This window comes from Leptosomus discolor, chromosome 1 (assembly GCF_034619465.1).
Source record: "Leptosomus discolor isolate bLepDis1 chromosome 1, bLepDis1.hap2, whole genome shotgun sequence".
Classification (NCBI taxonomy): domain Eukaryota; kingdom Metazoa; phylum Chordata; class Aves; order Leptosomiformes; family Leptosomidae; genus Leptosomus; species Leptosomus discolor.
In genome coordinates, this window is record NC_141391.1 from 211,533,618 (window position 1) to 211,546,884 (window position 13,267).

The window sequence follows — 13,267 nt, forward strand, 5'->3', positions numbered from 1 at the left end:
TTTTAGCGCTTCTGAGCAGAAATCGTGGTCCCATTTTAAAATCACCCTGAACGCTCAGAGGGCCTCTGCTTTAAAAGCTGTTGCTTGAAGCACGTTTAAAGTAAATTGGAAGAATTGCAGCAGTTGAACTTGCTGGGAACTTTGGTGCATTGACAGATAAATCTCAAGAAAATACTAGAAGAATTGTCTCTTAACAAATGTTATCAAAGCTCACGTCTTCCACAGTTCCAGCTTTTGCTCCTACAAAAAGCTGAAGGCTGTGTCCAGACCTGGGCTGAGACAGATCAGACAGCTCTGGGAGTAATTACTGTGGACTAAGTGGAAAGACTGATTAGTTTCTCCGTGATACAGGAACCTGGAAGGTGTGAGATAGGTCTTTGTCAGAATGAAGATGTGGCAGCTTTTAGAGTCTTTCTGTGTAAGTTAGTATTGCGAAAAGGCTCATCTACAATTTACATGAAGCATCTGGATTTTGTGTTTTCAAACAAAAAACAAAAGGAAGGCAGAACCCGTAAGTTTTGCACGTGGAAACAGATGTAAGCCAGCTGCAATGCCCTTTCCTTGAATCCTCATCTTGAAAATTGGGCTTGAAAGCTATATGCAGCGTAGGACCATGAGAGAGTGCTCCTTACCCACGTGCTTTGGACCACAGCTGTGCTGAGAGTTTGTATAGTTTCTCCACACTGGGGTTAATTTCAAGATGAGAAAGAATTTTGATATCCCTAAAAGAAGCTGAGACACTAACATCCCAGTCCTCGGGTCCAGGGGTGATACAGCTTTGTGAAAAGATGAGAACAATCTCTTGGTAAAGAAACAGATGATAAGAAAACAGGAATGATTCAATTCTATATAGGTTGTCTCCTTTTCTCTTGAAATACAATATCAAGAAAACGAAACTTAAAAAAAAAAAAACCCTTTTGGAAACCTTAAATATAAATCCTTTATTGTAATATAAATCTTTATCCTTTCAGCGCGTGATTGTATGAGTCTTCCCTTTTCATTGGGTTGTATTTTCCTCTCAGGCTGATTGATGTCTGTCTCCTGTTTGCCTCATGTTCTTAGCGCTCTCGTTGTAATTCTTCTGTCCATCTTTCATTGTTCTGTTTAGAAAAAGCACATTCTTAAAGTGCTTTAAAAAAGATGGGATATAATCATACCGTGCACTTTTTATACATACATATATATATATATATATATTCACCCATATGCATTTAGACTGCTGTGGAGTGGTGGGGGTTTTTTCCAAAGTACATGCTGTAGGTTTAAAATTTCATGTGGTGCTTTTTTCACTTCTTCAGAACTGTAACTTCAAAGTGGTGAGCATTGCTGTGCAGTTTGTGCCGAAGTCTAGTGCAGCACTTTACGTCTGAAGTGGGATGCGCTATATATGTTGTGTGAAAAACTTTGCTGGCAAATTCTGTGTTCAAAAAACTCTATTTAATTTTCTTTTCTTTAGCTGATTGATTTTACTCTAAACGGAATTCAGCAGCCACTGCCTGCCTGCACACCAGCAGTTCAGCCCTGTCACAAATTAAACTCTGAACTCAAATATGTAATTTCCGTAGTTTTAATTTTTTTTTTCAAATCGCTAATTTCTTAGATTTTTATGTTTTTTAACTGATTTCTTCAAACTCCTTCTTCCTTCAGGTAGCCTTTTCGACACCACAACAGATCATCTGATAGACACAGCTCCAGATTTTTCAGCTTGAATTTCACATCTGGCATCAGTGTTCTTAGCAGATAGAAACATCCTCTCCTTTGAACACTGGTCCCACAAGATCGGCGTGAGGACTTCAGCGTACCGCAAGACGTGGACACCCATACCGTTTTCCCTTCAAGTCTGTGTCTTTTCATGCATTTTCCGTGCAACTTCAAATAACAGAACCGCCAGATTGCTTCGCTGTTCTTCATCTTAATTAAAGATGATTTCCCTCCGTATCCAATGCATTATTTAATTAGCGGGGTATCCACTCTGAAGACATTCTTTTGCCTTTGTTTTTCCTCCATGATTGTATTTTTCCACGTGATTGTATGCTTGCCAGCAGTGTTTCATCTTACGCCACGCAGAGGTGGATACACACAGCCGGGTGACTCTTCCCGTCCCCGAAGACCAAGGTGGCATCTCTCTCCATCATGAACCCCTGGGGGCTTAATGAGCATTTGCCTCCTCGAAGCTCTTTGCTTCTGCAGACCCACTTTTCCTTCCCTGGCTGCTGTGGTACCAACGACCAGTTGTAAGCAGCTGTGATTAGAAAGTCCTCGCTGGATTTAGCAGGAAATAAAGCAGGATTCCTCCCAGCAGTGCCCGGTTTCCTAATTGTAGCAAGAAGCTTTTCCTCAATTTCCCCTACATGGTCTTAGTGGGATAGCTCTTGAGCATCTTTGTAGTGTGGATTGCTGGAGGTGGTCATTCTCCCCTCATTTCCTCCCCCCGCCAGCTTGCTCTACCACCTCAATCTCAAAACATACTAGTTTGCCGATTGCCAGGAAGAGGGTCTGCACGCTGTGATTTTTCATCCACTGCCCTTAGCAATGATATTCACTATTTAAAAGAAAAAAAAATCACTTTTCAACTGGCACTCTGTTGATATCTCAGCAGTTAAGATGAGTGAATCGATCAAGAAATTGCACTACCCTCTTAGACTCTGAAAGGGTCAGTCCTTTCAGGTCAGGGCTAAGGTGAAATCGTACGAGGGCCTCCATGCAAACCTTTGCTTCTGCACCTTTCATCAGCACTAAATTCACTTTAAAAATGTTGGGAAAAAGTCTAGAAGGTCCTACCTGCAACGTCTATCCGTCACCAGGTAGCTGGAGCGTGTTTCCTGCAATTCGAGGGAGAGCTTGCGAGATCCTTTACCATTGCGTTTCCTTTCCCTGTGTATATTTTAGATGCTTTTTTTTTTTTTTTTTTTGGAAACTATTTGGCCTTTTGAGTGTCTCAACAGAAGTGCTATTACAGAGTGGGATGGTTTTCAAAATATTTAGTCTCTTCTTTTAACAATCCTGAAGCCTGTTTCTCAGATGTCACCAAATGCCCACAAACAACACCGAAGCCAATGGGAGTGGTTTGTTCTCTCAGCACCTGAGAAACCAGGCTGCCGGCCCTTCCCCACCCGCCTACTGTGGACTTTTAGGAATGACCGTGTTCTCTCTGAAACTGTGGAATAGATGGAATATGCACTGCAAACCTTAAAATTTGAGTCTTTCCTTCCTTAGTGGCTTGGAGTTGCCTGCATTGGGCAGGGGGCACTGGTCCGTCGTGTCCGTATCGTAACCCTTCAGCAACAGAATCAGCGTTTTGTAAATTTGGAAGATTGCATCTGTGTTTACTTACTGTGACTACTGTTCAGACTTTCTTCAGATATCTTTTTATAGGGTTTATTAGAGAGAAGAAAAAAAAAATCATTCCATATTTAGGTAAAAATGTCTCAATCTTCTGTATATATGTTTTATTAATATGTAAATATTTAGATATTTTTAAATGACTATGTTCTTAATAAAGCGACAAGGGACTAGTTGTGAAATGGTGTATAACATTGTGTCGTGTTACCGATCTCTGGGAAACCCTCTTTGTCAGTTCGGAAAAGAAAACCTACAATAAATAACTTTAATTGCATGCGCGTTCCTGTGTTCTGTGCTGGATTCCCCTATTGCAGGGGAATTATCTGGCAATTAGTGGACTACGTAAGGAAATGTATAGGAAAGCTCTGAAAGTTGCCACCACAATACTGTTTTCCCAGCTGGCTCAGGCAGAAACCATGCTGCCCGCCAATCACAACAACGTCTATATCCAATCACAGAGTAACTCTTTGAGTATTAAGTGCTGATATGCTTGAAGTGTAATTTTAATTGAACTAGGTGCCTTTATAATCTGCACTTAAAAGGTTAAGCTCTGCTTCTATGGAAACAACACATAGGAAGGACAAAGCAATGCTCATAATTTGGAGTAGCAAGATATATGCCTGGTAATTTATTATCACACCCTCATCAAATGTTGTTTAGCCTTTGAAAATATTTCCTGCAAAAACATGTTCCTGGTAATCTTCCATCAGTCACAAGGAGGCAGTGAAGTGAGAGAGCGGCTCGCCACACCTTTTCTGCTTTATATAAGGAGCGCTAGGGATAAATTGCTGGTAAAAAGTCTAGCGAGAGTTTCCTTTACACTTCGGTGGCTGCACGGAACAGCTGAAGCCTGGTGCACGTCCTGCATCCATGTGACATGGCGTGAGTCAGCACAGTCCCTCTCCATTGTGGAATATTGAAAGATCAACTAAACCATAGATCACAAGGGTTTGGGTTGGAAGGGACCTTTAAAGGTTATCTAGTTCCAAACCCCCTGCCATGGGCGGGGACACCTTCCACCAGACCAGGTTGCTCCAAGCCCCATCCAGCCTGGCCTTGAGCACTGCCAGGGAGGGGGCAGCCACAGCTTCTCTGGGCAACCTGTGCCAGGGCCTCACCACCCTCATTGTAAAACAGTTTTTCCTAATGTCCAACCTAAACCTACCCTCTTTCAGTTTAAAACTGTTGCCCCTTGTCCTGTCACTACAGACCCTGGTGAAAAGTATCTCTCAGTCTTTCTCATAAGCCCCCTTTCAGCACTGGAAGGCCGCTATAAGGTCTCCCCAGAGCCTTCTCTTCTCCAGGCTGAACAACCCCAACTCTCTCAGCCTGTCCTCACAGGGGAGCTGCTCCAGCCCCATGATCATTTTAATGACCCTCCTCTGGAACTGCTCCAACAGGTCCATGTCTGTCTTGTATTGGGGAACCCAGAGCTGGACACAAGCAAGGTCTCACAAGGGTAGAGCAGAGGGGCAGAGTCACCTCCCTCGACCTGCTGGCCACATTTCTTGCGATACAGCCCAAGATATGGTTGGCTTTCCGGGCTGCGAGTGCACGTTGCTGGCTCATGTCCAGTTTTTCACCCATCCGTCCGTCCATCCATCCCCAAGTCCTCGGCAGGGCTGCTCTCACTCCATTCATCCCCCAGCCTGTATTGATACCAGGCGTTGCCTGACCCAAGTGCAGGACCTTGCACTTGGCCTTGTTGAACCTCATGAGATTCCTCTGATCCCACCCCTTCAGCCTGACAAGGCCAACGGAGATTGCCATCACCCTCCAGGTGCCCACGAATTGACTTCAGACCTGAATGCAACTCATCACTCACACAGTTAGGGATCATCCACCTTGATGGAACAAATCCATCCCTCACTATACAATAAGTATTTTCATTGACGCGCTCTGTGCTGCAAGTCATCCCCAAAAGTGTGGCTTCATTTGGCTTGGCTTTTTTAAACAGGAGGCAGGTTGATACACCGTTATTTGTAACATTAATTGCAATGCCCGTTTTTAAGATGCAATTAGGAGCAAGAAATGTTGCTGTGTGCAGGGATCTGCAAGGCACTAGATCTCATCTGTGCTGCAAAGTCATCAGCAAGTACTGTGCAAGGCTGCAGTTTCACCTGTTGAAACAGCTTTTGGAGGGAGCAAACACTATTGCCAGCACTCACTCGTGGGCTCCAGCCGAGCTCCAGCTTCCTCGCTGGGCCGTCCAGCCTGTGCATCCCTCTGTCCTGTGTACAGGAGGCTAGAGATTAACACTTTGGGTGAAAAAGTCCTTCTGAAGCTTTAATTGGAAACAGGATATCCTCCTGGTAACATGAAAGGAAACTGGAGCCTGGGCTTCATAAAAAATGCATTAATTGCGAGACAAGAAGAAAGTCATCTCAAGTGCCTGTGACATGTTGGTTTAGAAATGGCTGGCTGAGTCTTTCAGGGGAAACACACATCGTCGCGTCAGAGTGGTGTGGGGATGGGGGGGTCCTAACACGGCCACCCCTCCTGGAGAGAAACCTTCTCCCGCAAAAACCTACCTTCTGCTGAGGTCGTGATGCCTCACTGGGAAGCGCAGCTCTCCTTTGCTGGGGAGGAGAGGGGGCATGGTCCTAGGAAAAATCTGTGGGGCCATGTCCTTCTAGAGAGACAGATGTAGCCAGGGTTTTGTAAGACTTTTCAAAAATAACCCCCCCGTGCATGTTCTCCCCCAAATGTAAAGTAGCAAAATGCCTTGTAGGAGGTGCTGAGACATCCCTTCTCCCTCCACTGGCTCTCCCACTGCTCAAGCATCCCCGCAGCTAGGCTGGGACGAACACCTTCACCCCTTCCTGCCACGCTGTCACCACGGAGAGGCACGAGAGGGGTTTGTACAATTAGGTCAGGTATGATTTCTCATCTGCCGAATGCTAATAAAAGCCACTGATGTGAAACCTATAACATTATGTGTATAAATAATTTAGCTCCGGTGTGTAAACATTGATTCTGGGCTTTAAAAAAAAAAAGAAATAATTCCATCAGCTTTTTCCCCTCCGCTCCATGCATGTGTTGTTACACCCAACTGCTAACAGGGGCAGAAAATAGCTAATACTTGGGGAATTCGGAAATCGGGGAGACACACCCCTTGTGTTTCTGCACTGGCTCCTTCCTCCACCCAGATCCTCAGAGGTATAGATGAATCAGGATGAGCGAGGCAGCTAATTAGGAATGAAGACATAATTCTGCCTTGTAATTGCAAGTAACTGTTGACCAGAAGGATGGTGGTGACAAAAGAGTCTGCATTTCGTGACCCACATTCTCCCCTTCACTCCTCTCACTCCCTCAGGTGGACACAGGCACCAGGCTTACCCTGCGTAGTCATGGAATCCCCATCTGACCGTTCCTGCAGCTGCCTTCAGATGAGCTGTTTTGCCCCAAAATTGCTCTCAGGAGGAGTCCCTGCAGGGTATCCAAGCCCACCTCGAGCTGACCTCGTGGCTCTCCAGCCCTTGAAGACCTGGCTGCAGCAGAGCAAGGAAGGCAACTGCCGAATAGCAATAGTGTCTGTCAGAGAGCAAATTCAACCATCGGGAGTGGCTGCAAGGGGCGAGTGAGGCCCAGTGGCTGGAAACATTGGGCCAAGGCCAAGAAGGAGACGCTTTGGCTCACACTTGCCCTGTGAGACCCTTTGGAGGGACCTTTGTCAAGGATTATGAACATGTGTGGCAGATAGCATGCCATTACCTGGACCCTGGGCCCAAAAGTTTCCAAACTGGTCCATAACCTTTCCTGAAGGACTGGATGGGTGAATGGTCCACTGACAGTTGCTCCCCCATGCAGCTTGTCCCAGCATAACTTTGCATTAAACACCGTGGTTGCCCCTGAAGCCACCAACTGGCATGGGGTGAAGACCTTCATCTACCTCTGCCCAGCAAGACCATCAAGGGTGGGAGGACCGTGGTAGCCTGTGGCTCCTGCTGGAGGCTGGCCTTGGGGCCAACTTGGGCTGGCAACCAACACCGTGGCCAGGGCTGTCCCCTGGTATTGTCCATCACCAGCACACTCAGGAGAAATGTTATCTTCAGGTGATGCCTGGACAGGTCAGGGTGGATGGAAAAGGCCAACCCACGTAGCTCTGCCATCTACTGACACTCAGGTGGCCTCGAGGACCTTCCTTGCCCTGGGATGGTTCAACAAACCATCATATGGACAGCATATGCATACTCTGGGAGGTGGTCCTGCACTCCAACAAAGGAAATCAGTCCAGGAGACTTCCAAAAAAACCCATTGGCAGCAACACTCCCACCCCAGAGCATCCCTTCTCCACTGTCACCCCACACCCAGCACTGCCCTGGAGGCACCAGGTAAAAGAGAGTGTGGACTGGAGGGGGACAAGGGGGATGTTAGTGTGTCAGGACACTGTGAGCCCGTGCCAGCTCCCTGACGAGTCACCACGAAGTTAGCTCAGAGGGATCTGGACTGGAACCAGCATGTGGCTATTGCCGTTACTGTGGCTTAGAGAAAGCAAAGATTAATGTAATCATTTAATCCCAAGAGATTTCAGGATTCACTGACTGTATCTCATGTCTCCATTCATTGTAGCACAGGGGATGTATGTAAACTGCTCTGCTCTTAGCTGGACCTCTGCTCCCTTCTGATTTCCCTTTCCTTGAGCTCCTGCACGTGCATTCAGACTCCAACTCTCCCCCCTGCCACATCTCTGCCTCCTGCCACTGCAGCGCAGCAGTGGCAGGTCCTGCCTGCAGCATCTGACCTGTTCTTTGACTAGTGAGAATGGTGATACCATCCACCCTTGGCTTTCTTGAACTTTTTTCCTCGTGATGACTTGGTGCCCAAAGCCTGCAGAGCTCCACCTCACTGGAGCGCATGTTGCCTTGCCTGATGTTGGCAGCACCAGTGGGGTATTTGCTTCCTACCTCTCCACCCAGCCTGCCCTTGCTGGGATGATGCTGTGGGGGGAGCCAAGGGCAGCCAGACTGGGCTGGACACTCCGCAGGGAATGGGGTTTGCCTCGGGGTTAGAAACACTCTTCGCCTGCATAAAATTTGCCCAACCACCATGGTCTGGCCGAGCAACAGGACAGCATCGGTGACACCTGCTGACTCGCAACCCATTCACCCTTTCTGTCCCTCTGGTCCAGGGTACCACATGTGATCCGACACCGTGGAGAGATGCCCTGCTTGGGGATGCTGCTGCCCTTCGCTCCTTCTCCCGGGGCTAAAACACAGGCAGAGGCTGGTGAGCAGTCCATGGCCGCCCCGAACACCCAGGTGCTGCCGGTCCCCAAGGAGCGAGGCCAGGACATAGCAGCGGATGTGCTGCATCCCACAGAGATGGAGTTTTGGGTGCTGCTGCAAGACCTCCTCCATTTGCTGGCTCCTCTGCTCATTAAGGCATCATCCTCCTGGCTTCACCACCTGGACAGCATGAAGTATGCCAAACCCCAGTGCGTTAACATAGATTTTGCATTTAACATTTATTACAGCCATGAGCTCCCGCATGGTTCCTTCGCTGCCCTTCACTGAGAGTGACGGATCATCCTCCATCTCTCATTTAATGTCCCCTTGGGGAAGCCTTAGAGCAGCAGAGACTCCTGCCTTGGCAACAGGTCACTCCTTTGTAGGCTTCCAGCACCCGTCCCAGATGGGTGGCATCCTTGAGGTCTCCCTCCAGCCCTGAGGGAGGCAATGAGGACCTCCTCCTTCCCCAGGCTGTCTCACCTCTGCCTTGGTTTTTATTTCCTTCTACTGCTCTGAGGCAATGTTCTCCCTTCCCCCATCACTCCCTGCAGCAGAGGGGATGCCCCTTTGGGATGCCAGGGAAAAGCTCAGGCTGAAGCTGTACCTGCAAGGGTGATGGGCCTGCGTCAAGGATGATGGACACCTTCTGCTTGCCCCATCCATGACACCCCTATCCTCCAGAGGAGCTGCAGGCAGCAATAGGAGTTGCTGCCAACCCAGGGAAGCCACAGCCACAGACCTCATCCCAGGCTGCCAGGCTTTCTGTACAAGCCAGCATTCACTTTAATGAAAGGAGGCGGATGCCTTCTCCAGAATAAAATCTCTTATAGCTGGGGATTGCTACTGGAGAGCTTCTGGTAACTCCACTTGTTGCTGTTTGGGTGGGAAGCCCAGGTTCACGGCCAAGGTTTATGCCTTCCCTGCTCTGAGTCAAACCATTGCACTTCTTTCTGTGCTAGGCGGAAAATCAAACAAGCTCATCCAAGGGAGCGTGAGGGCTTAGGCTGGGGAGGGGATCTCAGTGCATCCCACTCCTACCAGTCTGATGCCAGTGCCAGCAACAGATGCCCAGAGCCTGGAGAGGGATCCCAGGTCAGCAGCAGAGCACCTGAAGAGCGGCACAAAGAATTCCAGCCACTCCAGTAGGTAAGTCATCTTCAGACAAGAGGAGTCAGAGACGTGCACACACCTGCAGGGCGGAGACGTGGTGGGATGGCTCCTCTGACTGGAGTGTTGGAAGGGAAGGATACAGGCTCTTTAGGATGGAAAGGCAGGGGAGACGAGGAGGGGGGTCTGTGTCAATGACTAGATGGAGTGCAGGGAGCATTGCCTGGGGATGGATGAGCAGCCAACTGAGAACTTATGGGAGAGCATTAAAGGGAGGGCAGTGACAGGTGACATTATAGTGGGGGTCTGCTATAGGCCACTCAACCAGGAAGATGGAGCAGATGGGGCCCTCCATAGACAGGTAGGAGCAGCCTCACATTTACAAGCCCTGGACCTCCTGGGGGACTTCAGCCACCCCGGTATCTGTTGGAAGGACAACACAGAAGGGCATAAGCAATCCAGGAGGTTCCTGGAATGCGTTTGTGATAACTTCCTTCTCCAAGGAAAGGGGGGCCCAAGACATGTCCTGGTTTGGGCTAAATCAGAACTAATTCTGTTTTAGTGCTTTAACTTTTCAGTTAAGTCTCCTCTAACTACCATCACTTTCTGAAACAGCAGCATGTTTTTCCAGACAGTGACTGCTCCTAGCAGTGATAAGGCCTGGTGTTTACAGTTCGTACCAAGGAATGGTATGCAGAGAGGCCCTTGCTTATACTTGTTCTTATGGCGACCAAGGTCACTGCTAAATCTTGTACTCCATGTTGGGGTGCCAGGAGTGAAAAGAGTCGCACCTACAGGGAGGAGCGAACTGGACAGGTGACCCAAACCTGACCAACAGAGTATTCCATCCCATAGACGTCATATTCAGTATAAAGCTGAGAGATCACGAGGGTCTCGCCACCTTCGCTCTTCTTCGATGGCCGACATCTGAGGAGGACTGATCCGTGCATCCCTGAATCCAGTGCCTGAGTCCAGCTCCTGCATCCCGTCCCTGTCTGCTGCCGAGTCCAGCCTGGGACTGCCCCAGTGCCAGCCCTGCGGTGTGGTGGTGACATATTGTCATCAGGGTGGGGGGGAGTTGGGTTCGGTATTGGTTTTGTATATATTTGTACATACTGTATATATTTTTTTTTTCCTTATTCTTATTATTATCTTTTCTTTTATTGTTACTGTTCCATTAAAGCTGTTTTAGTTTTATTTTCCAAACCGTAAAGTCTCTCTCTCCCTTGTTCTCTCTCCTTTTCCCTTTTGGGAGGGGAGAGGAGTTAGTAGAGAGCGTTTGTCATTCGTTAGTGGCCGGCCCAGCCTCAAACCGTGACAAGACAGCTGGTCAGTATTCAAGGATCACCACCTCCAAGCGCAGGAGCAATGCATCCTGACAAAGAGGATGTCGGCCAGAAGTACCAGGAGGCCTGCATGGATGAACAAGGAGCTCCTGGACAAACTCAAACACAAAAAGCAAGCCTACAGAGGGCGGAAGGAAGGACAGGTAGCCTGGGAGGAATACAGAGAAACTGCCTGGCAGCCAGGGATCAGGTTAGGACAGCCAAAGTCCTGATAGAATTAAGTATGGCCAGGAACGTCAAGGGCAGCAAGAAAAGCTTCTACAGCTGTGTTGGTGATAAAAGGAAGTCTAAGGAAAATGTGGGCCCTCTCCAGAAAGAAAACGGGAGACCTGGTTACCCACAATACAGAGAAGGCTGAGGCAGTCAACAACTTTTTTGCCTCAGTCTTCACCGGCAAGTGCTCCAGCCACACCGCCCAAGACGAAGAGGGGAAAGGCAGGGACTGAGAGAATGAAGAACCGCCCAGTGTAGAAGATATGGTTCAAGACCATCTAAGGAAAGTCAAGGTGCACAAGTCCGTGGGACCCGATGAGATGCATCCATGGGTCCTGAGGGAACTGGCAGATGAAGTAGCTAAGCCACTATCCATCATATTTGAGAAGTCGTTGCAGTCCAGTGAAAGTCCCACCAACTGGAAAAGGGGAAGCATAACCCCCATATTTAAAAAGGAAAAAAAAGGAAGACCCAGGGAACTACAGGCCATTCAGTCTCACCTCTGTGCCTGGCAAGATCATGGAGCAGATCCTCCTGGAAACTATGCTAAGGCGTATGGAAAATGGAAAGGTGATTTGTGACAGCCAACATGGCTTCAGTAAGGGCAAATCATGGCTGACAAATTTGGTGGCTTTCTACAATGGGGTTAGATTGTTGGTGGATAAGGGAAGAGCAACTGATGTTATCTGCCTCGACTTGTGCAAAGCATTCAACATGTCCCACACAAAATCCCTGTGTCTGAATGGGAGAGGCATGGATTTGACAGATGGACAACTTGGCGGATAACAAACGTGCTGATGGTTGTACTTCAAGAGTTGTGTTCAACAGTTCAATGTCCGGGTGGAGACCAGTGACAAGAGGCATTCCTCAGGGGTCAGCATTGGGACCGGCGCTGTTTAACATCCTTGTGAGGGACATGGACAGTGGGATTGAGTGCACCTTCAGCAAGTCTGCAGATGACACCAAGCTGTGTGGCGTGGTCAACATGCTGGAGGGAAGGGATGCCATCCAGAGGGACCTTGACAAGCTGGAGAGGTGGGCCTGTGTAAACCTCATGAAGTTTAAGAAGGCCAAGTGATAGGATGAGGGGTAATGCTTTCAGACTGAAAGAGTGGAGATTTAGATTAGATGTTAGGAAGAAATTCTTCACTATGAACCTGGTGAGACACGGGAACGGGTTGCCCAGAGAAGCTGTGGCTGCCCCCTCCCTGGCAGCGCTCAAGGCCAGGTTGGATGGAGCTTTGAGCAACCCAGTCTAGTGGAAGGTGTCCTTGCCCATGGCAGGGGGTGTGGAGCTAGATGGTCTTTAAGGTCCCTTCCAACCAAAACCATTCTATGATTCTATGATATTAAATAGCACTGGTTCCAGTACAAATCCTTGAGGGACACTACTCATTACTGGTTTCCACTTGGATATTGAAATGTTGACTGCAACTCTTTGGACATGGGCATCCAGCCCATTCCTTATCCATCTAACAGCCCATCCATCAAACCCATATCTCTCCAATTTAGAGGCAAAAGTGTAGGCAGGTGACCGTATTGAAGGCCTTACAGAACCCCTGAACTCCATCACTGCAGTTTGTGGGTCACACAGGATCTAACATCGTTCGAAGAGTAATCAAGTAGCAGCCTGTCTTGCCCGGGGTCTTAGCCCTGTCACAGAGTCTGAGACGCTCCTATCCATCCTGTTGACTGCAACCCCCTCCATGTTGGGTCTAGGGGCTGAAACCTCTTCTGCTGACCCTGCAAATGAGGTGTTGGTAGCTGCACGCAGGATGCACACAGCGACGCACCCGGCTGCCACCCGCCCAAGAGGCTCAGACCCAGGAAAGCCCAACCTTTGCATCCATGGCCAGGACTCAGAGGCTCCATCTCTAGGCATGCAAACTGCCTGTGTTTCGCACTGCACGTATTGCTCTGTGAAATCGGGAGGCAGGACGCTGCTGGGCTGACCTTGAACAACTCTCACATCTTCTCTATCCTCCTCCATCCCTGTCTCCACGGGGGGAACATGGACCCATCCACCCC

The 13,267-nt window shown here is 48.6% G+C and overlaps 1 protein-coding gene across 5 annotated transcripts in view; it reads left to right on the plus strand.

The window, feature by feature from the left end:
• Positions 1-3,616, plus strand: part of BEND7 (BEN domain containing 7) — a 47,202-nt gene extending 43,586 nt beyond the window's left edge. For all 5 annotated transcript variants that reach the window (XM_086480952.1, XM_086480916.1, XM_086480921.1 and 2 more), the window contains one exon: positions 1,648-3,616. In XM_086480952.1, the coding sequence (XP_086337078.1) occupies positions 1,648-1,709 (62 nt within the window). In that variant the 3' untranslated portion in view covers positions 1,710-3,616. The remainder of the gene's footprint in view (positions 1-1,647) is intronic.
• The last annotated feature ends 9,651 nt before the right edge of the window (positions 3,617-13,267 follow it).